The sequence below is a fragment of the Meleagris gallopavo genome, chromosome 3 (assembly GCF_905368555.1).
Source record: "Meleagris gallopavo chromosome 3, MGAL_WU_HG_1.1, whole genome shotgun sequence".
NCBI lineage: Eukaryota > Metazoa > Chordata > Aves > Galliformes > Phasianidae > Meleagris > Meleagris gallopavo.
The window spans coordinates 3,826,425-3,851,992 of NC_139406.1; the positions used below are offsets into that span (position 1 = coordinate 3,826,425).

A 25,568-nucleotide genomic window follows, 5' to 3' on the forward strand; every position below is an offset into this window, starting at 1 on the left:
CCCCTAGTTTTTTTTTTTTTTTTTTTTCAAAAATGTTTTAAATTAAGTAAACACTTAAAATCAAGTCTAAAAAGACTTTCAGCATTGGCTTACTGTTCTTAAAAATAAGGAATTTACAACAACTCCTCACAAATTATCTACATTATAGTATTAGCAGAGATTATTACAGTTCTATTTGAAGAGTTCACCTCTAAACAGTATTAGGGGAAGAAAGGTCAGAACTAAGGTTATCAAAATGCACTCGGAAATTTGTTCATTACGGACTCTATTAAAGAAATTGAGCCAAGAACTCATTAAGTTTAAACTTGAAACAAGTTCTAACAATTCATTTTATCCCCAATTAACAGTAGGCTTAATAAAAGGAAGAAAAAGCATTTAACTGCCATCTCACTCAAGGTTAAATTGAGTAGCACGTTTCAAAATTTACTTCCCTTTAAATTACATAGGTTGTATTTTATTAATGATATTTTATGATTGTAAGTAACACGGTACAGACAACACACATTATTAAAATGACGTCAGTATTTCGAAGATGGATTCACCAGAAAATGCAAATGAATAAAGAAAATCTGAAGAAGGAATGAAAAGATTCTGCAATGGCATTAAACAGCAACTCTTTTCCTGGTGGAGGAATCTCACTCCTTCTCAGCTGTGTACACCTTAACTCCATCTTCAGAGCTCTCTCAGCACAAGTCTGAAAGTTAACAGAACACAACCACAATCACCTAGGTTTCCCACAGGAAATCAAGTTTCAATAAAATAAAAACAACACAAAGCACCCCAGAGTGCCTCAAAGCCTTTAAGGATGCTATTCAAGAATGCAGAGAAACCTATGAAAAGGTGGCTTATAAGTCAGTTCATTTCTGAAGCGTTGTGATTGGCTAACAGAATCCCAGTTTAGATCATTTTAACTGCATCAATTTTTCTCTCTTGTTTTTGAGTTTACACATCTTGTTTCTATACAAGCTGAAGAAATATTTTAAAAATGCCTCAACTTCATCTTGAAATAAAAAGTTGTGCATGCTTTTATTTGCAGTCAAAATGTAAAGAAGAAGACTCATAAAATCATAAAGGTTGGAAAAGACGTCTAATGTCATCCATCTGTCAATCCATCACCACTATGCCTACTAAACCATGTTCCCAAGTGCCACAGCTACGATTTCTTAAACACCTCCATCAAGGCGACGTTTTTCCTAACATCCAACTGGAACCTCCCTGATGCAACTTGAGGCCATTCCCTCTTGTCCTGTCACTGGCTAACTGAGAGAAAAGGTAGCTGCAAAGTGCAACAGGGTCTCCCCTATGCTTCCTCTGCTCCATTCTAAACAATCTCAGCTCCCTCCTCCACTCCTGTAAGACTTGTGCTCCAGACCCCTCACCAGCTTTGTTGCCCTTCTCAGGATACGCTCCAGGGCCTCAATGTCTTTCTTGTAGTGAGGGGCCCAAAACTGAACACAGTACTCAATGTGCAACCTCACCAGTACCGAGTACTGAGGAACGATCACCTTCCTAGTGCTGCTGGCTGCACTATTTCTGACACAAAGCAGGAAGCCGTTGGCCTTTGACACAGCTTGGCACACTGCTGGCTCATGTTCAGCCAGCTGTCAATCAGCACCCCTGGAGAATTCCCACCTACAAGCAGGACCTGCCTTTCATGAACCCATGCTGGCTGGGCCTGATCCCCTCGTTGTCCTGTATGGGCTGTGACCACACTCAAAATGATCTGCTCCATAACCTTCTCTGATACCAAGGTTAGGCTGATAGGCCTGTAGTTCCCCAGATCCACCTTGTGATCCTTCTTGTAGATAGGTGTCACACTGGCAAGTCTCCAGCCATCTGAGACCAGCCAGTTGACCAGGACTACTAAGAAATTATGGGAAGTGGCTTAGTGAGCACTTTTGCCAGCTTCCTCAGTACTCCTGTGCGGATATCATCTGACTCTATAGACTTCTGATAAGTCTAGGTGGAGTAGCAGGCCACTGTTTCCTCCTAAATTATGGGGGGATTATTCTTCCCCCCATCCCTGTCTTCTAGCTCAAGAAGCTGAGTACCCTGAGGATAACAGATCTGACTATGAAACACAAAAGCTAAGAAGCCTTTGTCTCAGCCTCAGCCTTTTCCTCATTCTTGATGGTAGTGTTCCCCACAACATCCAATAAAGGATGGATGCTCTCCTTGGCCCTCCTTTTGTTAATAATGTATTTGTAAAACAGTCTTTTTTGTCATCACTTATGGCCAGATTAAGTTCTCGCTAGGTTTTCGCCTTCGTAATTTTATTTCTCTCTGCATATCATAGCAATATCCTCATACTCTTCCCGAGGTGCCTGTTCCCTTCTTTTGGATCTAGCAAACTCTCTTTTTTCACCAAGCAAAAGTTCTCCTGTGCCTTTAGGATTTCCTTTTTTGAGCAACATCCAGCCTTCTTGGACCCCTCTGCCCTTCACAACTATCTTCCAAGGGACACTCCCAACCAATATCCTAAACAGTCTAAAGTCTGACCTCCAGAAGTCTACCAACCACTACCAATGTAGGTTTTGCTGATCTCCCACCCGATGTCACAAAGAATCAGGAATTCAATCACTTTCTGGCTGCTACCCCCAAGACATCTTCCAACCACCATGTTTCCCACCAGTACTTCTCTGTTCGTATACAGCAAGCCTAGTGGGGCACAACCCATGGTAGGCTCTATTACCAGCTGTGTCAGGAAATTATTTTCACACATTTCAGGAATTTCCTAGACTGTTTCCTCTCTGCTGTATTGCATCTCCAACAATCATCTGGTATGCTGAAGTCCCCCATGTGGACAAGAGCAAGCAATTGTGTCATGTCTGTAAGCTGCTTGTAGAATGCTTCACTTGCCTCTTTATCCTGGTTGGGTGGTCTGTAAACAGATTTCTACCAGTACATCAGTCTTTTTGGACTTCCCCTTGATCCTTACCGATAAGGACTTAACCTTATCACTCCCCGCATTGAGCTCTGCAAAATTGAAACTCTCCCTACCATACAGAGCCACCTCCCACAATCTCTCCTTCCTTGTCCTTATCTTCTGAAGAGGTTATAGCTATCCATTGCAGCACTCCAGTCATGAGAATAATCCCACCATGTTTTGATAATGACAACTATGTCACCATTTTCCTGCTGTACAATGGCTTCTATTTCTTCCTGTCTTTTGCCCATGCTGGATGTGTTGGTATAGTGTAGATGCACTTCAGATGGGCTATTATCTCACCCTCAACCCTTGCACACTGCCACAACATCATCTCTACTGAGCCTGGTTTCATTTCCTTCCCCCTTTAAACCTAGTTTAAAGGTCTCTCAATGAGCCCTGCCAACCACTGGGCTAGAATTCTTTTCCACCCTTTGAAAAAAGTGGACCTCATCCATCACCAGCAGGCCTGGTGCTGTATTAGCCATCCTGCAGATGAAAAAGTACTCTCAGTACTTTTCCCTGCTCTTGCAGGGATCGAGGAAAATGCCACCTGTACTCTTGCTTCTTCAACTAACCATCCAGGTGCCCTGAAGTCCCTTGTGATAATCCTTGAAGTTCTTTCCACAGCTTCATCACTGCAGACCTGATCAACCAAAAGTGGGTAATAACTTGAGCCGTACTCGAACTTCCTAGTAACATCACTCACACAGGCCCAGGAATGCAGCAGACTTCCCTGCGGGAAGGGTCCAGTCATCATACCAAGCTCTCAGTTCCCATCAGAAGGGAGCTGCCTATGACAATTAACCTTCTTTTGCTCTTAGCAGAGGCATGCTTAAGGGCTGGGGTTGATTGACTCACTATAGGCAACCCCCCAGATGGACTTTCATCAACCTCATTTGCTTGTCCTTCAAGTTCCAGAGCCTCAATACCTATTGTGCAAGAACACCCGGGATGGCAAGGTAGGCTGGGAAGAGATTCACCTGACACCTCAACGAGGGACCTGTTTCCATTCTTTTCTGTCTCTTAGGTCCCCTCCTTCTGCCTGATGTCAAGAGGTAAGGGGATACCCCACTTAAAGACCCACTGTTGCTCACAGAACATTTCTTGCAGGGATGGTAGGGTGTGGTTTCACTGATCTATCTCCCTTTCACACTCCCTGATACTCCTTAATTTTTCACCTCTTCTTCTTTTAGCTCAGAGTAGTTCATGCTGATCAAGTACAGCTTGAAAGCTGCTCAATGTGATGAAAAATAAGCAGGAGTTTTCTTCAAGATTAACTGCATTGAAGAATACATGGAAAATCACAACAAAGAGAAAAAGCCTTTTTCAAGTTGCAATATTGGTGGTAAATGGATGGTTGGATTAAATGACCTTAGAGGTCTTTTCCAACCTTAATGATTCTATAACTCATAATTCTGAGATGAAAACCCAAAATATGTCCACAGTTAATATCCACAAGCATTTAAGGCATAGGGGAAATAACCTTTCCACGATGTCTTCTAGATCAGATATTATGTTCTTCTTCTTGCTATTATAATGTAAAAGCACAGATTTTCAAGCTCAACTATGTAATAAGTTATGACAAAAAATTTGGAAGTAATCTGTGTAATAAAATTAAGCTATATATTTTTGAATAAAAACAGCCTTCTGCAATGAATATCAAAATCTGTGATAGAGGAACATTAACAAAAAAAATCTATTTAAGATGGTTATTAGTTTTTCCTCTCTCAAAAAAACCAACATTATTCATAGTTTTCTAAGCTATCTGTACCTCCTGGTCCAAAGTAAAAAAAAAAAAAAAAAAAGTGTTTACAGCTAATTGTGTGCAAGGTATTGTCTTGAAATGATTCTTGCTGGGATTAAGCAAACAGATAAGGTTCTGGAATGATATTGCCCAAAGTCTTATTCATTGATATCAGAAGTAATTCTTTGCCTTTCTGATGAATTCTTGTAGAATTCGTAAATATATAGAGATGCATATATATTTAAGTATTTTGAATTTGCACTTAATTAAAAATCTGTTTTTACCTACAGAGATATTTTTAAAATTCTTCTTTGTGTAGGTTTGAAAGCTGAAATTTACTTTCAAATGTATGATTAATAGGTGTACGTGCACATGCACGTGTGTGGTCGTGTTCTGTTAACAGAATCTCATCTGCAGCAAATGAACTTCCTATCATTACATTTTTTGAGATTTTTAACATTGTAATATTTATCAGTTGAAATAGCTTTACTACTACTAGGACAACAATAACAAAAAATCTTACAGCAAAAGTGAATTCCAACATCTTGTATTTCTATCTTGAATACTTTCTATGAAACATTTTCTCTCTTAGTGGTTTGCAAGCCATCCCAATAGTTGGGAATTGTGTGAAAAGGTGCCCAGATTGACAGATAAAGTGAAAAGGTCTGTATTAATTTCCAAATAAAGAAATGCATGGAGTGGTGTTTCACTATGATTATACTCTAAAGTACCAATTAGAATGCATCAGAAACTAGAGCAAGTTGACACTCTACAATAAAGCAAATAATTTCCAGTTGGAGGGGCAGAAAATGTTAATATGCAATGTTCAAGACTACAAGAACCTTTGTAAAAGGAAGTAGCTAATAAGGTTTAATGATGCATGTCAGGAAGCCACAGTATGTAGGGAAACACAGCTGGCTTCATTTTGTAAACTATTTGATATACACATCTTTCTAGTTCACGATTATCAGCTGTGCAAGTGCCACAGGGGACAGTTTAGCCTTCAGAACAGGATATTCTTCTTGTTCTCTAAATTACAAGTAAAATACATTAATATAATACAGTGCTGTAGGCTAGCACCCTGACAAAAGCTTATCAGCATACAAAAGGGATTAAAGAACTCTTCTGCAAGATTCAGTTGGAACAATCTTACCAGAATAAATGGGTTAAAGAACACTGAAATAATAAATACATTCATAATCCTCACGCATTTTTTTTAATGTCAAGCTAAAAAGCCAGAAACAGTCATTAAAATAAACATGAAAATGCCATTTATATTAATTCATGTCATTTCATGATGTATGTACTTATTTTATTACTAAATTAATATTAATAAAGAAATGATGTGTATTATTGATAGACTGCAGCTATACAAAGCAATTTGCATCTTGTTTTACTGCAGTCCAAGTTGCTCAGAGTGACTGCAACATGCAGGTGACAGCAATTAGCAGCAGATGACAGAAGCACTTTGAATTTGTACCAGATGGCAGCTAAGGGTCATTGGAAGCTAGCAAACCTTCCACATGTAAACTGGTGTGTAGTACAACTATAAAACTCCTGGAGTACTTAGAAATGAATTAAGATTCTTGAAGAAAACTGGAACGTCTAAGTTAAATATAAAATATTATGTAGGGCATTAAAAAAACTACTAAGAACATAAACTAATGTATTAGTTAAACAATTCAAACCTATATCATACAGGAAGGGCTAAATAAATACTCTTCTCACTTATTTAAAGAATAATAAAGTGAATACATGCTTTGATGTAAAGGGATAAAGAAGCACAGGGAGGATGCATACTTGCAATATAATTGCTGTGAGGGGAACCACTTCACACTTCTGCCCAGTGCTCTCATGAATACTGCTTCAGAGCTGAAGCACAAATAGGTGCATCTCATTCTAAAAGATTAACCTCACAACCACATCCCTGAAACTGCAAACGGACACAGATTTGAATGAGTATTCTGTTTTATTTTTTAAGTGCAGTTTGAGAGAGAGCAAGGATCATAGCTCTGTACCAGTTTACTAGTCTACCGTATAAACCTATCCAATCCTACAAACAAGTCAAGATGATTTAAGTGCAAAGAAGAAAATAATGATATATAAATATACAAAATGCACAAGTTAGAATGGAAGATGGCCATAAAACCAGAGAATGTTCATGTTCAGACAGATATGACGACTAGGTATTTCAGTGATGTGTTTACAGAAGATCTGTGAAATGCACTCAGCTGCTTGTTGGGCATCCCTTCTCAACCCTAAAAATGTTAAGAAATAATCCACACATTAACAAGCTGGAGACAGTAACAAAATAGCCAAGCATGACAAATACAAGTTGCAATGGCAGAAGTTGGAACAGGAAGATAACAGTAAGAGATGATTTAGGAAGGAAGCAGCCCTCAGAAAAGGCAGACAAGACTGAAGATGTGAATCAGGATCACGATCTTCACAGTTGTTGCTCAATGGGTGAAAATGATCCAAGAAGGAAAGAATTGGGTAGATGGAACTAGTAGAAATATTATATGCTGGTAGTGTCACGCTGAGAACAATGAACAGGATGCAAGCAATTAACACAGTGAATCAAAAAACTGACAACAATAACTTACCAAAAAAAAAAAAAAAAAAAAAAAAGAATTAAGCTTCCCAATCACTATCAAACTTTAACTAGAAAATGTGCTCTGCGATAGGAGAAAGAAAAAAGCTTATCCCTCAAACCCTAAGGCAATAGTAAGAATTTTCAGCTGAGTCATCTATCTTTGTTTTCACAAAACAAAATATTTCAGCAGATTCCTTGGAGACTATAAGATTAAGAAAAGATTCCATAAAGTCTCCAAAAAGAAATGAAAAGGAACCCTGTTTTGTATAAATAACATTTTAGAATGCTTTCCAAAAGATAGGACAGGAGGGGAATTAGCTTTAAAAATATGAAGAGCAGTCAAATCTTTCAAACTAACCCACAATCTAAAAATCTAAAACACAACAATTTTTATCCAGCAAAAGCTGGAATGCTGATTTTAATGTGAAATCCACAGGCTTACACACTGAACTGAGGTAGAAATGAAGAAAAAAAAAATCATACTTGTAAGTATGACAAACCTGTTACCTTAATCACAGCTATGATTAATATGTTCTATCTACATAAAAACAAATACTATGTCCTGATATGCATACAACTTTCCCTCTAGATACACATCACCGTAAACTGAGATTTCCACTGTAGAATGAGTCTCAAGATTTAATATATTAAAAAAGTCCATGTATGAAAAAAGGCTTTTCTGCGTTTGTGCTAGTTACAGAGACTTGCCAACTAAGCAATAACATCTATAAAACATTCAAATAAATGACACAAATCAGATGAATTTATTTCAAACGTGCTAAACCAACTACGTTTCTGCACGATACTATGTTCTGACATTTCAGAAAGCCATCTTTCACCATAATTGGAATAAAAAAAAAAAAAAATCCACAATTAATATACTTTAAACATACTCATACAAAAGTTCATCTCTATTCCTCCTCATATAATTCCTTCCAACAGCCAAAAAATATACATAACTCTGGTTTCCAACAGTTTGGCTGGCCCTGCTGCCAGGCTCACAGACAGAGCACTGTGAAGGTGGTGCAGTTCTATGCAGACAGATGAGCATTCTCTAAATATCACCTGAAAGCCAGAGCCTATTTGCCCTTACCCTCTCCATCACACAGCAGCTGCTTTTTACTAATGATGTGATTAACTCTGAAAGGCAACAAAACTGTAAGGATCACCACAAGTGAAAAAGCAAACTCCAGTCACTGATTAGCAGCAGTGGAGGAGGCAGTGGAGAGGAAGTGGCTGTGGACTGCCTCTTAACAGCTCACTGGGACAATCAATATGCCAACAGACAGCAGATCTCCCTTCTACATTATCTTCTGTAGAATCACAACATTTCAAATGGATTACATATTTCACCAGAAATGATTCATTTTAGCCTAGTGTGCTATAGGTAAAATACGCTATTTCTGGTGAGGAAGCAAAACACTATTCCATAAATTTATCTATTTCAAAATAATTGCTTGGAAAGTTTTGTGAGAATAATCTGTTGTAGGGACCGCTACAGAAACTCTGTACTCCATGACTGATCCTTCCCCAAACACTGGCATGAAGTGACGTTGAGCTGCTGAGCTGAATTTTAACTTTAATCAATCAAATTTAAACTTAGAATCATAGAATGGCCTGGGTTGGAAGAGACCACAATGCTCATCCAGTTCCAACCCCCTGCTATGTGCAGGTCGCCAACCAGCAGCCCAGGCTGCCCAGAGCCACATCCAGCCTGGCCTTGAATGCCTCCAGGGATGGGGCATCCACAGCCTCCTTGGGCAACCTGTTCCAGTGCCTCACCACCCTCTGGGTGAAAAACTTCCTCCTAATAAACTGAACTTACTACAACAACAAAACCCAAACAATTTTAAATAAGAGTCTCCAAACTGGAGAAGTGAAATGTCTTGGAACGTAAAATAAAATTCTTGGTGAAAACAACAAAAATATAGGACTTCAATTTACCTATGGCTTACGGCTAATCTTCTCAATTCTGAAGCATATAATCTTTTATTCTCCTGTATTCTTATAAGAGATAATGAAGTTAACATTAGAGGAATTCTGCAGCTACAAACACTGTCTTAGGCTTAGTAGCAAACTCATCCATCAATTCACCATCTCCAAAATATTTCATAAATCCAGAAATTTACCTGCAGTATTGGCCAGAATTCTAAGTACCAAACCCATTTCCCTTGCTTGTTCCCTTTCTCCCTCCCATTATTATTTCATAAACAAAGATATCTAGGCTCCCTAGGTAAACTCAAGAAAATTAAATACATACATAAACATACACACACACTCTTGAAATACAATTCCATTCAAAACTGCCTTCAGTACCAGTAGCTTAATAGAAGTTCAAATTTTCTAAGTGATCAAATCAGATGAATGCCAGTGCAGGGTGTTTTCTTCTTCTGAATTTGAGCCTTCAACTTGTAACATTCTGAAAAATATGGGCTGTATTGCTTAATAAGCAGTGAAAAATTAATAATAACTGATTTACCAGAATTTTCACTAGCTATGAGCTGCCTGGTATCACTCAATGATATTATTAATGATCAAGGATGTACAAGTTAACATTTAATTGCTATAATAGTAATAGTTAGATAACAATTATTTTGTTTAGAATTACCTTGTATACTGTTGTGCATAATTTGCCTTGCAGTAGGATGTAAACAGAAAGTGATGCAGAAGTGCTGATTCAACATCCATGTCTCAGCAATGTACTGTACTATGCTCTTTAGTAAAAAATAATAGGTAGCCAGAAAAGATGCATCACATGATTTAACATACAATTTCACAAAATGTTTAATTGCTTTCAGAACAATTGGAAGTTAGGGCACAAGTTATTCCGGGACTCTAATTTTTGAATTGATAGCAGGTCAAAACATGGAACAACTTATTCTCTGTTCCAATCATACAACATCAAAGTAGATCAGTAAATGATGACCTAATATTACTTTCTGGATAGCAAGGAAAATTAACATCAGGTTTGCTCTGAAGCTACAGACATCATCACATCCATGCAAATCCAACAGAAACAGCACTTCCTATCTACCAGTACTATAACCATGAAGTTGGACAAAAAGCAAAGTCCAATACCTTAAACAGAGCCATTTACTTTTTTTCCCTCTCATCTTGTGTGCCCTGGTTTCCCATGTGTAGTGTTACCATTTTACTACTTTTGGAATATAAAGAAAAGAAGACAATTAAAAAAATACAGTATTAATGAAGTTAATGGATGTTACAATTGGACTCCTCTCAACAATTTACCAAGTGTTCTGGGAATCTGGGGAGGTCCCCGCTAAGGGAAAGTCCTGCCTTAGCAATCTGACCTCCTCCTAGGACATGAGCGTGTAACACTTTGGCTCATCTGGGTCATATTAAGAGAAGAACTATTTGGGGCCACATGTAAAATACATAATGTCATTAATGTCTATAAGTAACAACTCATTTAAAAATATACATTTTTATTAAAACATTTTTAAAAAGCAACAAAAACACAAAAACAGTGGGAAATTTGACATTGTTTTGTGTCTGTGAAACTAATGAATGCATCATTCTCATTTGACGGAAGTGGCTGCCATTCTTAGTGAGTTCTTGGGTTGTTCGTCAGAGATTTCTGATGACATTTTATTCTTCCTGTGCTTCATCCTTGAAAATTATTTGCTCACAAGTGTATGTACTGCCAAAAAGTGACAAGATGAATAAGGTATGCTTGTGAAGCAAGGGATATTTTTCTCTGTCAAGATAGTTTTATAGAAATCTGGTAAAGAGACGTGATGAAATTTTTGAGCTGAATATCTGATTGCAACTCTATCCATTTCACTTGAAAATCTGCCTGTAATATATTTATGCTGGCTGAAAATGGAGTCGCAAATATAACAAACATTGATTTTCTTTCTGTAATCTCGAAACCTATTCTCAAATTTCAGTATCAAAAAGGAAAACAAGGCTGCATATTCACTGTTCAGAGCACTGCGTTTAGCCAATGTTATCAAAATGCAAATAATTATTTGCCATCACTTGAGAGTTAGCACTGCACCCTCCCCATGTACTGGTTTCAGCCCAGACAATGCAATCACACACAACCTGATGTTGGGTTGTTGCTGAGCTATGGGTACATGCCTGGGGCTGGGCCAGACCGCTTAAGGGGGAAGAGCCACCATCATGATGGCTCTTCCATCAAAGAGCCATCAAAGAGCCATCAAAGAGCCAAAGCAAGGAGAGAGCTGCAGTATGGGCTGTACTGGGCCGAATCCAGCCTGCAGGTTGGACATGCCTGTCATAGAATAAGGTCATCCACACGGTGGATGAACAGAAGGCAGTGGATGTAATCTTCCTGGATTTTAATAATGCTTTTGACACCATCCCTCACAGCATCCTTGTGGAGAATTCATCCAACTGCGAGATGAATAGGTTCACGCTATGATGAGTGATGAACTGGCTAAATGGTAGGGGGTCAAAGTGACCTGAGAGTGCAGAAGCAGTAGGGTCAGCATGAGCCAGCAGTATGCATAACAGCCAAGGAGCACACTGCATTTTGGGATTAATTAAACACAGCACAGACAGCTGGTTAAAAGAGGTGGTTATCACACTATATTTAGTGATGGTGCAGTCTCACCTTGGATACTGTGTGCAGTTCTGAGCTCCACATATTAAAAAAAAGTACTTGAAAGCATCCAGAGGAGGCACCAAAGCTGTTAAGATGACTGGAAGGCATTCCTGTGAGGAGAGACTAAGGATACTCGGGCTGTGCAGTCAGGAGAAGAGGAGGCCCAGAGGTAACCTCATTGCTCTCTGCAGTTCCATGAGGAAGGGGAGCAAAGGGAGATGCTGGGCTCTGCTCCTGGTCATTGATGGCAGGATGGGAATGGCACATCGCTGTGCCAGGGAGGGTCAAACAGAGCACTGAGAAAAATTTGTGCCGTGAGGGTGGTCAGATACTGAAACAGGCTTCCTAAGAGAGGTGATTGATGTCCTGTACCTGTCAGTGTTCAAGAGACTCTGGGACAATGTTCTCTCATTAATATGCTTTAATTTTTTGTTAGCCCTCAGGTGGTCAGACAGTTGGACTAATGACCTATGTCATCTAACTGTCCTATTCTAAAAAACCAGTACCACTGTATTCCTTTGTATTAAGTGAATACTTTCCACCTGTGTACTCAAAGGCATCAATCAACATTTTCAGTCTTTACTGAGACACTGTTCTCCACTGGTAACATTTTTGGTATTGTTTTAATGCAGTGATATAAATGCACTGTTTGTTATACTTTTCTACGTATAAATGAAAACATCAGTTCCACTATGTGGAATTACACTTTTTCCATAGTAGTCATCCAATGACTGAAGCATTTGGTTCCACAACTCTGCTATTTCAGTTCACGGAGTTAATGGTAATGATAGCAATGAGATATACTCCTTCTGGCTGTGAGTAAAGGACACAAAGTTTGCTTGTGGTTTGATTCCTGGAAACTGTCAGTAATGTTTGGCAGCACTGCAATGTTCTAATCTGGGTTTTGGAATAACAAGGGTGGCTCATCTGCCATTCAGCTGTTCCTTTTCAGTCTTTTTTAGGAATGACATCTTTTGTCCTCTTCCTTATCTAACACTGTTCCATCCGTCTCACCAAGACTCTCTAGCCCTTGGGGGTGGCAGTGCTGTTCAGTCACGACAGTGTTATTAACACACCAAGCTTCTCCCTCCTCTACTTCCCACCTTGTGAAACATTTGTTCTTTTGTGCAGATAAGAGTATATCAAGAGAACAGCACCAAAGCTATATTTCATGCATTTTCCACATGGCCCAATTCCAGCAGCTCTCCCTTCCTCTGACAGAGGTTTCTCATACCTGTCAGAAGCTGGTGTTCAGGTATTTTTTGGATTGAAGCTTCAGGCAGAAGGGACACAAACTCAGTTTGGGGACTACTTAATGTAGGAAACAGCATTCCCAATTTCATCCTACACAGAGAGGACTTTTAGGAGGATTAAGCACAGCAGACCATCCAATAAAAAGCAATATATAAACCCTTTTCTCTTTCTAAACCCTTGAAATTTGTCACTAGGAGTGAAGCAACATTTTTCAAGGTGGTTCTGCTTTGTTTCTCTCTACTGTATACAACCAGAGCAAGCTATTTAATTCCCTCAATTCTCAAATCAACTATGAACAGTATTAAATTTCCAATTTAATAACAAAACTGTACAAGTTACTGTCCCTTATGCAACACCGCAGCAGCAGAACTGAGTCACTGTGTTTCTGAGGCTCTCCTCAAGCTCTCTAGGTAACAGCAAACTCATTTGTATTATCTGATGGGGTCTCATTTGGGCACTTAACTACTATTTTTGACTACTTCCGGTCTCATGGGTGACTTTCTAAAGAACAAACAAACAACAAAGGGAGAACAACATCAGAACATCATCTATTGATTAGAATAAAAAAAATTGCAAAATCAGCAAAGCACCAGATATTATATCTGGTATATAGATTCTAAATTACAGGCTAGACAAAAAATTTGGAAAAAAAGTAGTGTTATTATTTTAACGAACGCCGACTGCTTACTACCAAGTTTTGTGACTGGTGTTAAGATGGAGCAGCAGATGTAGGCTTCCATAATAATGCAAAGAGAAAGTGTTTGAATGCTGCTAAAGATTAGCAATATCAAAACTATTTTTTGTACTATTCTGAAGCACAGCAGTCATATTTTGTATCTCCTTTACAGACATTACTTATTTCTCAGCAGTTTTATTTATGAAGATTTCTATTTGTTTTAATACATTCTAGTACACGTTCTAGAAATACTGTTCATTACGCAGACCAAGTTATTTTACTGTTTCAATCTTGGTACACAAAATATCTTCCTTCAAATTCAATTCTTCTACATCCAAATATATAGATATATGTGTGCATGTGTGTGTGTGTATATATACATTTAAAAACTTTAGCCCTCAAATCTGTTTCTACTGATGGAGACAGGTCACCTTTGCAAGGTGACTGTACTAACATTGTTGCTTTTAATGAAAATCCAAAACTGCAAAAGCTATTCTAAAATTGGATAGCAAAAACAAACAACAACATCAACAAAAAACAACAAGAAACCTATAGTGCACTTTAAATAGCTAAGAATGACTGAATACTGCAAAATGCCACACTAAATAAATAAATAACCTGAGTTTGTTAATTTCCCTCTTGGTTAATTAACACCTGTATATGACCTTTAGCACTGACAAGTCCAACTTTCTCCAGAAAGCCAAAGTTTAAGAATATCTGTCCAAACAGGATTGATTACTGATTACAGCACTGTGAAGAACACAATTCAATCTGTTTGCATTTATTTATTAAATTAAAAGGATGGAACTGTGTTCCTGAGTAAGCTGTTGTGACTGCCAATGAGGTAGAAAGCAGAGCCATTACACCATAATAACAATGATGCTACCATTTCTAAATTTATCTAAAGCACAATACATTCATTATTTTATACTGAAATTAAATCTTGCTAGAAATCATTTTTCTTTACGCTGTTTGGAATTAAAAGCATATTAAACTGATCCCTTAGGAAAATTCTCTTCTATCTTTGTGTTTTCTCAGACTACGTCTGCATCCTTAGGCAATGAAACAATTTCTATAATTGTAATAAAAAACCCCACAAAGTGTTGACTTTATGTTAAGGAAATTGTTGCTTGAAAGACTAAATACTTCAATAAACACAATAAATCCTTCTAAGTCTAACACACAGAAATCACATGCTTGAACAGGTACATACATTTTATAATTTCTGATAGAAAATTTTGCTTAAACTCATTTCAGTTTTAGCCTTTTGCTAAAAACTTTTTATGGAGCTGGCCTGCATCTCTACATTTTGAAACTGGCTTAGTTGAAAAGCATCTACACTTAAGGGGGAAAATGAAAATTAGAAAATAAGAAAAACTCAGTTCATAGTACAAAGTACAGCAGTGCAGTTACACTACAGTAAGACAGACAACTGAAGCATTTATTTTACAATGAATATTTCAATGAAGAGACGAATAATGAGTCATTTCTGGAGATACCTTGCCACAGAAGTTTCAGTGTGGGAACTTCAGTAAATGGAGAATCCTAGATCTTCGTGTTTGCTTCCTCCCAAAACTATACATATTCTGAACAAGAGCATATCAACACATTTTACAACAAAATCTCTAGAATATTATTTTCACTTCTTTTCAAAGTGAGAGAACTGCAATTTAAAAACAGTTCCAAAACAGTATCTGGAGCAAGTGTTAGTTAAAGAATATGGGAAGGCAGACTTATTTCCTCTAGACCTTGCAGTAATAATATGAGCACCAATTCTGATTTTGTTTCAGCAACAATTAGGTGCAAATGTTTATTTATTTAATAAACATTTGCACATTTAATCTCTCAATTGTAATATCCTTTCTAATCTCAAGGACTGTTTTATGCTCCATCAAACATGTAAACATCATTGTCAGGCTTGGAAAAAAATTAAAAAAAAAAAAGAAAAAAGGATGAGTCCCTTTCCCAAACACACAGAGAAAAAATGAACTGGCTTCTGCTGTTCTTCTTGTAGTGCCAGCTAGGACAGAGTATTATTTATAAGTAATAAGTGCCTTACATCACAGAAACATGCAAACTGATCTCAGCTGGTGATAAAAGATGCAAACTCAGAAGGATGTTAATTCCACACAAAGGTAGAATTAAAAATGCATGTTACAAAATGTTGATAATTATTTTCTATACCAACACACATTTTTATTACTTACTCTTTTGTTATGGCAGCATTTTAATGTTTTCAGTTCCCAAATCCATTCTTGCTAATTACTACAAGTATGGACATTGTGTCCATAGATGGGGAAGAAATCCTCACCAACCGATACATGCAAGACTCATTTACACTTTTACAAAGTGATGGAAAGACAGCTGACACAAAATGGAGGAAACTCAAGTAGCAAGTAAGCTCTACAGAATGTGTCTGCCTGTTCACTATAAATCTTCACATTTTTGAAATACTCTACAGAACTACCAAGGCAAAGACATTTAACCAGATACACGTAGTATATGCCTTAATTCTTCACATTTAGTAGATAGTTATTAGCTAAACCACCTCTGAGAAACAAATAAATATTTGTGTTTAGAATGTTGCATATTTTAACAATACAGTCCACTGGACAATAAATAAGTAACATTTATTTACATGAGCAGCACCTGTCTCATCAGTGGCAGATTAAATACTGTATGATAGCATGATTTCTAATGGTTCTCAAGCTGATACTACACTATATGCCAGAAGATGTTACTAGAATTTGACTGTTTGTGTTTGTACAGAATATTTTGCTTCAGTGCTTCATGAAAATTCAAAGTTTATTTGCATTGCCATTGTAGATAAAAGACCAAGTTTTAGATGTTTCCAGTCGTAATTTAGGGCCTTATGCAAGTAATGGTGGTACGTGTACTGTCCTAATGTTAAAAAGCATGCTGCATCTTGTCAACATGCCACTTTATTGTAGATTTATTTGCAACTTAATATTAAGTTAAACTTAGAGCAACTGTTTCGATGCTAGCAGTAATTTAGAAAATATTTGGAACAGATCCTGTTATCTTTTAACATAATTCCCAGAGTGAAATACTCATGCGAAAATTGCAGCAAATATTTACATGGAGCACATCTCCAGAATCTGTTTAATTCCAGGAAAACATGTTATATTCATGCATACTACCCTATGTATCCATTTACTATATTAAAAACTTTCCTTTTAAACACCTGTATTATTTATTAGTCAAAATCTGCTCAGAATTCTCAAAATTCTCTTTAGTAAAAGGCTCACCTTTGTATCAGATAGAAAAGAAAGTAATTATGAACCATAATCATTCTACTTCAATTGAAGTCTGTTATTTTAAAACATATGTTACATATACCAAAATAATAAAAGGACATTTTAAGCCATGTAATGGTATATATCACCCGTCTCTGTCAATGAGACATTTATAAGCATCTCTATTACAAACACAAATCAATACACTCAGGGGAACAATAATAACTGCTTCAAGCAATTTGTGTTATTTCATTCTTGACGTTCCTACTCAAAGTCATCTACTAGGAATGGTGCGAAAACGGCAACCTTGCAATTATTTTTTTTAAACCTCTTGCATTATTTTTTCCCTCTCAAAATAATTAAGTATCTTCCTACTAAACAGAGGTCTCAGTTGGAAGATGCAGCCTAAAGTTTTGTAGCATTATGACTGAGAGCCCTCCTGACTTGTATTAGAAACATTGCTGATGAAACTAACCATTTCCACTGTTTTGAACTGAAAGAATACTGTACACAGAGAAGTGTACACAAAACTTCTACTATTTTTCTAAAAGACAACACATCTCTTGAAGATGTTTACATTGCTTACAAAACTAATAAAAACCTCCACAAAAACATTCCAGGTACTCACTGAAACCTCAGTTATCTCACTCTACTTACCCTGAGATCCAGCACAAATTTTAGTAGCCTGTTTTGAGTTACAATTCAATTCTATTCTTTACAATTCGTGTGCAGTTTTAGCCAAATATTCTACAGTAAAAAAAAATAATCCGAGAGAAATGAACTGGGAGCCCGTAATCTACTGTGACGCAGAAATACAGAAGTATAAGGATGCATATTTATATTTGAAAAGAATATATTTCCATTAGTACCTGTAATAGGCCTAGATAAAGGAAGACTAGTTTTAATCATGGAATGAGACTGAGGCAGAATTCACTTCTTAAATCAACGCTCAATTCAATCCAACACACACACAAAATACCTTAGAACATGTAGGGCTTTGCTTATAGGTACATCTATTTATGTTTTATGAAAATAAAAGAAGGAAATGACACAGTAAGGCTAACAGACCTTATTTTTTGGATTGGATGTGTTCATTACACTTCGAGTTTCCTTTCCTGTGTAGATGACAACACCAATTACAGTTCCTGAAAAACAAAGAAAAACAGAGGTGCCAGGAAGTTAAGAAAAAATGGTCTGAATTAAAAGCAGTAATTTACAATCCTTCAAACAAATCAACTGTATAATGGATGCTGCTTTTGCAAAAATTATTATAAAAGGATTGTTATAACTTCTTTAATGAATATAGTTTTTCTCAACTACTAAAACGAAGGGCAAAGTCTGAAGAAAACCAATAGAATACTCACTTATTTTAAAGACTGCTTAAATTAAGGACCAGCAGTATAGAGAAAGGTAAGGCACTGAACAATATATCAGAAATTCTTTAAAGAATTCCCCAGATACTTAAACAATTGTATCATCTACATGCCATAAGAAACAAGCCATATTTCAACAGTAAAAATTTCACAGCAGTAATGTACATATTAAGAACTGCACATAAATACTGTATCTTGCTGTTATCTTTTTTAAACTCACTTGGGTGTTGTACATAAACAGAAAAAGTCAAAGTATTTTGTCTCAGTAAAACATTTACCTAATAACAACAAAAGGATGGCTGCATGGTTTGGACTTGAGAGTGAAACTTCCTGTGTGAACCTGGCAAATTAGTCTTTGTACTTTCTGTACACACAGCATCCAGATGTCTGTCAGGGCTTTAAAGTAAGGAGCAAAAAGCACTTCAGATTTACGTTTCTATATCTGACTATTCATTCTAAGTCTAGAAAATCTGGGCATATAGAATATATTAGGTGTGACAAAGCATTCTGAATTCAACATGCAGCTGATAAACCTTTACACACTTACACTTACTGCTACTGATCTGAAAGATGATTGATCTGTGGTGTCTTTCCCCTAAAACTGTCAAGGCATTAGCAACCAGAGCTCAAGTTTTCTGAGGTATTCCCCACACCATTCCCCAAACAATTTTCCTATCTGACTTTGACCTTCCATCTCACTTTGACTAACAGTTACAGCACACTGTGAGACACCAGGCTAGCATAGCTGAAGCAACATGTTTTATATGTTTTATGTACTGTGTACTAGGGAACGCCAGGAATTCAGCATATGGAAAGAGGGAAATAGGCTGAGACAAACAGTGACTTCAAGGAAAGGGGTTCTCAAGAGCCCAGAAGACAAAGCTTGAAAGAAAGACTCCAGTAAAACTCCATCCTGCAGTCTTGATTCTCTACAACTTTTTTTTTTTTTTTTGCATAAACTCAAATTAGTTCAGGCTCACTAGTGTCTAAAAGAGCTAAACCTGATTTGATTTCCCAGAAGATTCATAGGGGAAATATTTGTGATCACTACTTCACTGGCTTTCCTTCTTTCTGCCTCCCTCTTAGCATCTTTCTCCTAGGATGCACAATAAAGTTTTGAAAAGTAAAAGCACTAAGAACAAGAGGAAGAAAATAGGCCTGAGAAAAACACTACTGAAAAAGTATATGTGTAGGAAGTCTTCATGGAAACAAGCCAGCACTTCACATGTGAGAAAATGGAGGAAAAAACCCACAAAACTCAGCTGGCAATTGCATCACGGGGTGCCATTCTCAATGATGCCTTTACCATACAAATGTGACACTGCACATCTTGTCAAACAAATGCCTAACGCCAGGAAGAAAGAGAATGCCCTTGTCTGACAACTGTTCTTCATGTCCTATGCAAAACCTTTTTTGAAATTGAACAAAGTTTTGAAACTCACCTATATGCTCCTTTCCTGTGTGCCTGTGATGTAGTTCCTTGTCTCAGCAGCTGAGACTGAGAGCATCAGCCAGTGATATGTCAGAACAAATTACCCATCCCAAAATGTTCTGCAACAACCTTTAAGGAGTTGGCAAGGGCATAACTGTCCCACGAATAATTGGTCACATACATACTCTGTTTATTAACAGATATGTCCAGGCTGCCTGAAGAGCACTGAAGGAAGCACCCTTCTAAGCTCAGAGGCCACTATGACTGCCATATTATAATGGGCCTGGCTGGCATTACATTTCCCACAGCAGCCCATGCAGTGCTGTGCTCTGCACTTGTAGCAAGAACAGTGTTGGCACTGCACCCATGTTTCGCTATTGCTAAGCAATGCTGCCATAACATCAAGACCCTCTTCAACAATCCCTCAAAGCCAGGAGGCAGTGAACTGGCAAAAGGCTGGGAAGGGACACAGCCATGACACTGATCTAAACCCATCCAAAGGAAATCCCATGCTATATCTGTCACACTCAGCAACAAAATTATCCCTACCAACCATCTTGGCACAGACTGCAAACCCAATTTCTTGAAGCAAAGTGTCAAAGCAACAGAAAAAGGCTTGCACATAAACATGCTACTCTTTTGGGTGAAAAATACCTAGGCTACAACAAAACTGATCATAGACAGTAAGGAAGACTGAAATAAGAGACAAATGTGCTGAGCTGAGATACCTATCTATAAATAAATTTATAGAGAATTTATAGCACAGACTTTAACTTGCTACCAGATATTTATTATTCTGTTTTCATGGAATTTGAGTGAGAGTCACCACCACAGAGCTCATGTGCAAGTAAATTTTTCAGGTATAATCAAGTATTTTAAAAGGCCATGCTCAGGTGTGAGCAAATTGACCCAAGTCTACTTTTGACATTCTGCCATTGCAGGCTTTAGGAGGTTTATATATGCTTATAATGACAAATGTTATTAACACAGTTTTCAGTTACCAGAAATCTTGTAATTTCAACTTACAACAATTTAAATATGTATACATATAACTCACATTTAATTAACTCAGCCTTAAGTATTCTAACTTACTCATGTACATTCACCTGGGTGAAAAGAATGTTACATCAGTTATCACTAAACCTAGAAAATGTTATTTGTTTCTTAATTGTTCCATCTTATGGTCTTCTTTATGACTATCCACCCACAGTGCACTTCTAAGACATTATAAATTCCTTATTAAATAAGCAACAGACTTGAGGCAATCACTTTCTACTCTTTTTTACAGACCTAATCCTGTCAAATACTAAAAATTACCTCCATAGGTTTGCTGAGTAATTCTTGTAAGATCTGGACTCATTATGACATTTTTAATTACTTCATCACATTGTTTTTTCCTTCAGAAGGGGCTGTGGTCACTCAGAATTATCTTTGTATTTTTTTCTACTGACATTAATAACAAACCTAAGACCTTCATAAACAATTATACCTTCACAAGATCCTTAAGAAGAAAACAAAAAAAATTACTTAATATATCCACATTTACTCTCACAGGCACTGAGCTAAGGAATAAATTAGTCCACTGTTTCCATTAACCTGGGTGCCAAGTTCAGATGGCACACAGAGGCCTCAGACTACAGCTACACTTCTGAAGAAAATCAAATAATCCACCCTGTAAACGAAAACACGACCAGTTTCCAATTAAAATTCAAAACTGCTGATTCAGAATTTCTGCTTTTGCTTACTCTTTCAACGTAGTTGAAAACTTACACCATATGTAAGTTTGGTGAAAAATGGGGGAAAAGTCACATTTGTAATTAAAGCTTGTAATTCACCAGCAGCACTGTTTTATTCACAGTTAAAAATCTTGGCTAATTAAGTTAATAAACTAAGTGAAGATGATTGTAGGCATCATGCATTTGAAAAACAGTTTCACAGAGAAGAGTTTACTATTGCAATGAAAACCAACAGTAGGCCTCAAAGAACATGACGATCTATTCAGATTTTAGAGAGGAGTGCTCAGTCATAGATTCCTTTGCCGACTCTTAAACTTGATCTACTGCCCACAACCCTCCAAATATGTTCATTTTAATATTCTCCTCGACAATGTAAAGATGGACCTTATGAGGAAGGCTTCTCTTTCCTAGTTAGGCGGAGACTCAACCCACCCCCCTTCTTCTTCCTCTTCTCCTCTTTCACTTCCTTCCTGTTCATACCCCTCCTCGAGTAACATTGCCAAATGTTCCAATTTTTGATCTTAAATTCTAGCTCCTTTTAGAAACCATGCTCTCCTAATTCTGTCTTTGTGCATAGCCTTCTTCTCTTCCTACTGTACCTTAACTTCTTACCTGGGGCGAAAAATAAACTAATTTTCTCCTGTTTAAAAAGAAATTTTATAATGGCTGAGAGCCTGAATACAGTGCCTACTTACTAATATGTGAAAGGCACAGAAAACATCACTAATATTCAAAAATTGATTGAAAATTACATAACAATATAGCTGATTATTTCTGATTAAGATTTGCCTGATAAAAGATTTTAAGCAAGTTTTACCCTCAGCATGATGTGCATATTAAAAAAGTCTCTTAACATATACAAGAGCATGCTTGCTTTTCAGCAAGACACTATCCACAGTGGATTGAACATAACACTTCACAGTATACAAGTTTTAATTAGAGAAAAGTTCAGTAGCTTTAATGGGATACGAAAGACAGGGCTACTGAATCAGCAAAATTTAAGTACAAAAACCTCCTAAGGAGGATTAAAAAGATATGAGAATGTTGTCATTAATGTGAGGAAATTGATGGAATGCAAACAAGGGAGCAACAGATTAACAGCCTGAAAGACACAAAGGTTTTCAAAACTCATTAATATTTCACTATGTAAAATAAAAGTACAGTTCCACAGATGAGGTTTTAGATTTTTTTCAGATTTGATGTTGCAACACTTACCTGAAGCCACAACAGTGCTTGCCCATAACGTATTTTCTATGCTAAGGCTTTCATGAACTGCTGGATCACTGTCTTCCTGTGAGAAAATAAGAAGAGCTAGTACATCAACATTACATCGTCAAACTTGAGAACAATGCAAGATCATCTGAAAAAAATAATTTGCATATGATGCCTGAATCCTTGCATCAAATCACTGTGTAACAGCATTCACTGAAAATACATTATCCAGATTCTGACAAAAAAACTCACTCGTGATTAAAGGTTGTGTTATTTAAACTTACTTCTGTTCTGAGAAAAAAATCAACTCAATATTGTCTTTTAAAAGGAATATGCTCTTTCCTCAGCTTTATGAAACTCAGGAGCTGTTTGCCGTATCTTAAAGCAAGTTAAGAATACTAAGCACTAAAAATTAGAGGTTTAATCTCTATGACTATTTTAATCATTTCTAAATGATACAGTAAATCATGGTCATTATCATTTTGCAATCCAAGCAAACTTACAACTTCACGGAAGACTATTTGACTTTGAAATGCAAACGGACTTGCTTTGTCTTACAACGTGTACAAAATGCATATCCAGTGGGAAAACCCTTCCAATACAAAATCGCTTCTATGATTCCATGAACTTTCCTCATCCCTCCATCCTTCCTCGCCTCAGTCTACTAACTGTAAACAAACAGTTTTTCATAATTAATTACGAGCATCTACATATCTGTTATTTAGCAGTTATGAAATGCATTGTTTACAGCTATAGGAAACTTTAGCAGGTAGGGTAATCAAGTGCATTTGATCAGATTACAGATGGCACTAATCATCTTGCAAGAAATGAGAAATCACTGATAACCCAAGCACACAATAAATTTTACATTAGATTGATTATCAAAACCTTTATCTCCATTTTTCAACTTCATTTTGAAAAAAATACCAAACATGGGATGGACTGCTTACAAATCTCTATTTCTAAAAAGCCAAAAAACTCAAACACACTTTTATATATAAGTGCAAAGATCCCCAGCAGGGAAATTACAACTTTTTCCTCTTAAGAACTGTCTAAGATGCTTAGAAAACTATCCTTTCAGAAACAGGGAAAGAAAGGAAGGATACAAAATTAACTAAAAAATTAAAAAAAAACAAAAAACAACAAACCATATATTTTGGCTCAAGACTCACAAAAGTAGTACATATTCTGTGAAGAATTCTCAGATGGTCTCTGACAAAGATTAGGCTTTGATTAAAAAAAAAGGATTTTTTTTTTAATTCTTATGTAAGAAATTAATACTACACAAGTCATCTCCTTACAATTAAAATACATTAGAGACACCAGCAACTGGAACATGCTAACCTTGATTACATTTTATAGAATCATAGTATTCCTTAGGTTGAGGGGGACCAAAAAGCCCATCCAGTTCCAACCTCCTGACATGGAAAGCATGGCCAACCACTAGACGAGGCTGCCCAGGATCCCATTCAACCTTGCCTTGAATGCCTCCAGGGATGGGGCATCTACAATCTCTCTGGACAACCTGTTTCAGCGCCTCATCACCCTCTCAATGAAAAACTTCCCCCAGGCTTCTAGTCTAAATCTCTCCTCTTTTACTTTAAACCCATACCACCTTGTCCTTTCTCAACTACCTACCTGTGTAAAAGTCAATTTCCATCCTGCTTATAAGCTCCCTTTAAATATTAGAAGGCTGCTAACAGGTCTCTCCAGAGCCTTCTCTTTTCCAGGCTGAACAATCCCAGTTCCCTCAACCTTTCCTCATAGGAGAGGTGCTCCAGCCCTCTGATCATCTCAGTGCCCTCCTCTGGACCCGCTCCAAGAGCTCCACGTCCTTCCTGTGCTGGGGGCCCCAGGCCTGGACGCAGCACTGCAGATGGGGCCTCACAGGAGCCGAGTAGAGGGGGACAGTCACCTCCCTCTCCCTGCTGGCTACACCTCTTTCAGCTCTTGCAGCTCAGGATATAGTTGCCCTTCTGAGCTGCAAGTGCCCACTGTTGGTTCATGTCCAGGAGGTTTTCGTTCATCAGGATTCCCCAGTCCTCGTCCACTGGTCTGCTCTGAATTTCTTCTCCCAGTCTGCACTTATATCCAGGATTGCATCGACAAAAGTGCAACGCTTTGCACTCGACCTTGTTGAAGCTCATTAGGTTCTCACGTGCACGCTTTTTGAACACGTCCAGATCCCTCTGGATGGTGTCCCTCCCTTCTATTGTGTCAGCTGCACCAGTCAACTCAGTACCATCAGCAAACTTGCCACTATCAGCTCACTTCAGAGCCTTCTCTTCTCCAGACTGAGCAGCCTCAGCTCTTTCAAACTGTCCTATATCACAGGAAAGACTACTTGATTTTTACAGTTCTATAAACACTTACAAAGTGGAAAGGTAAAAAAAGAAATTCTGCTCAAGTTCTCTAAATAAGAAATTTGTGGAGTTTTTCACTGCATCACTAGGTCAACAGAAAACTCATGCACAAGTGTGCAAAAAAAAAGCTTTTATTTATTATATACACACTGCTGTATCTCAAAGAGGAAATCATGCTAACATTCGTCAGAGGAGCTGCCAAGAGACATATAGGATTATCTATTAGGGTTGACCTCAAAGAACTCATGTTTCAGTCAAACTCTGCAACTCCACCAGCATTAATGGTTTAATCTTTTACAAGATGTGTGAAGACTGTGAAGTGACAATGCACAGCTGCAACACAGGAGAAATTTAAGGAAAAGATTCTTAAGGGAATGATGGAAGAGAGATCCAAACATAAGAAAA

The 25,568-nt window shown here is 37.4% G+C and overlaps 1 protein-coding gene across 4 annotated transcripts in view; it reads right to left on the bottom strand.

The window, feature by feature from the left end:
* The window catches only part of ATP9B (ATPase phospholipid transporting 9B), a 153,955-nt gene that overhangs the window by 54,409 nt on the left and 73,978 nt on the right, over positions 1–25,568 (bottom strand). For all 4 annotated transcript variants that reach the window (XM_085220099.1, XM_085220097.1, XM_085220098.1 and 1 more), the window contains exons 10-11: positions 22,804–22,879; positions 18,116–18,192 (exon numbers count right to left, since the gene is read on the bottom strand). In XM_085220099.1, the coding sequence (XP_085076225.1) occupies positions 18,116–18,192; positions 22,804–22,879 (153 nt within the window). The remainder of the gene's footprint in view (positions 1–18,115; positions 18,193–22,803; positions 22,880–25,568) is intronic.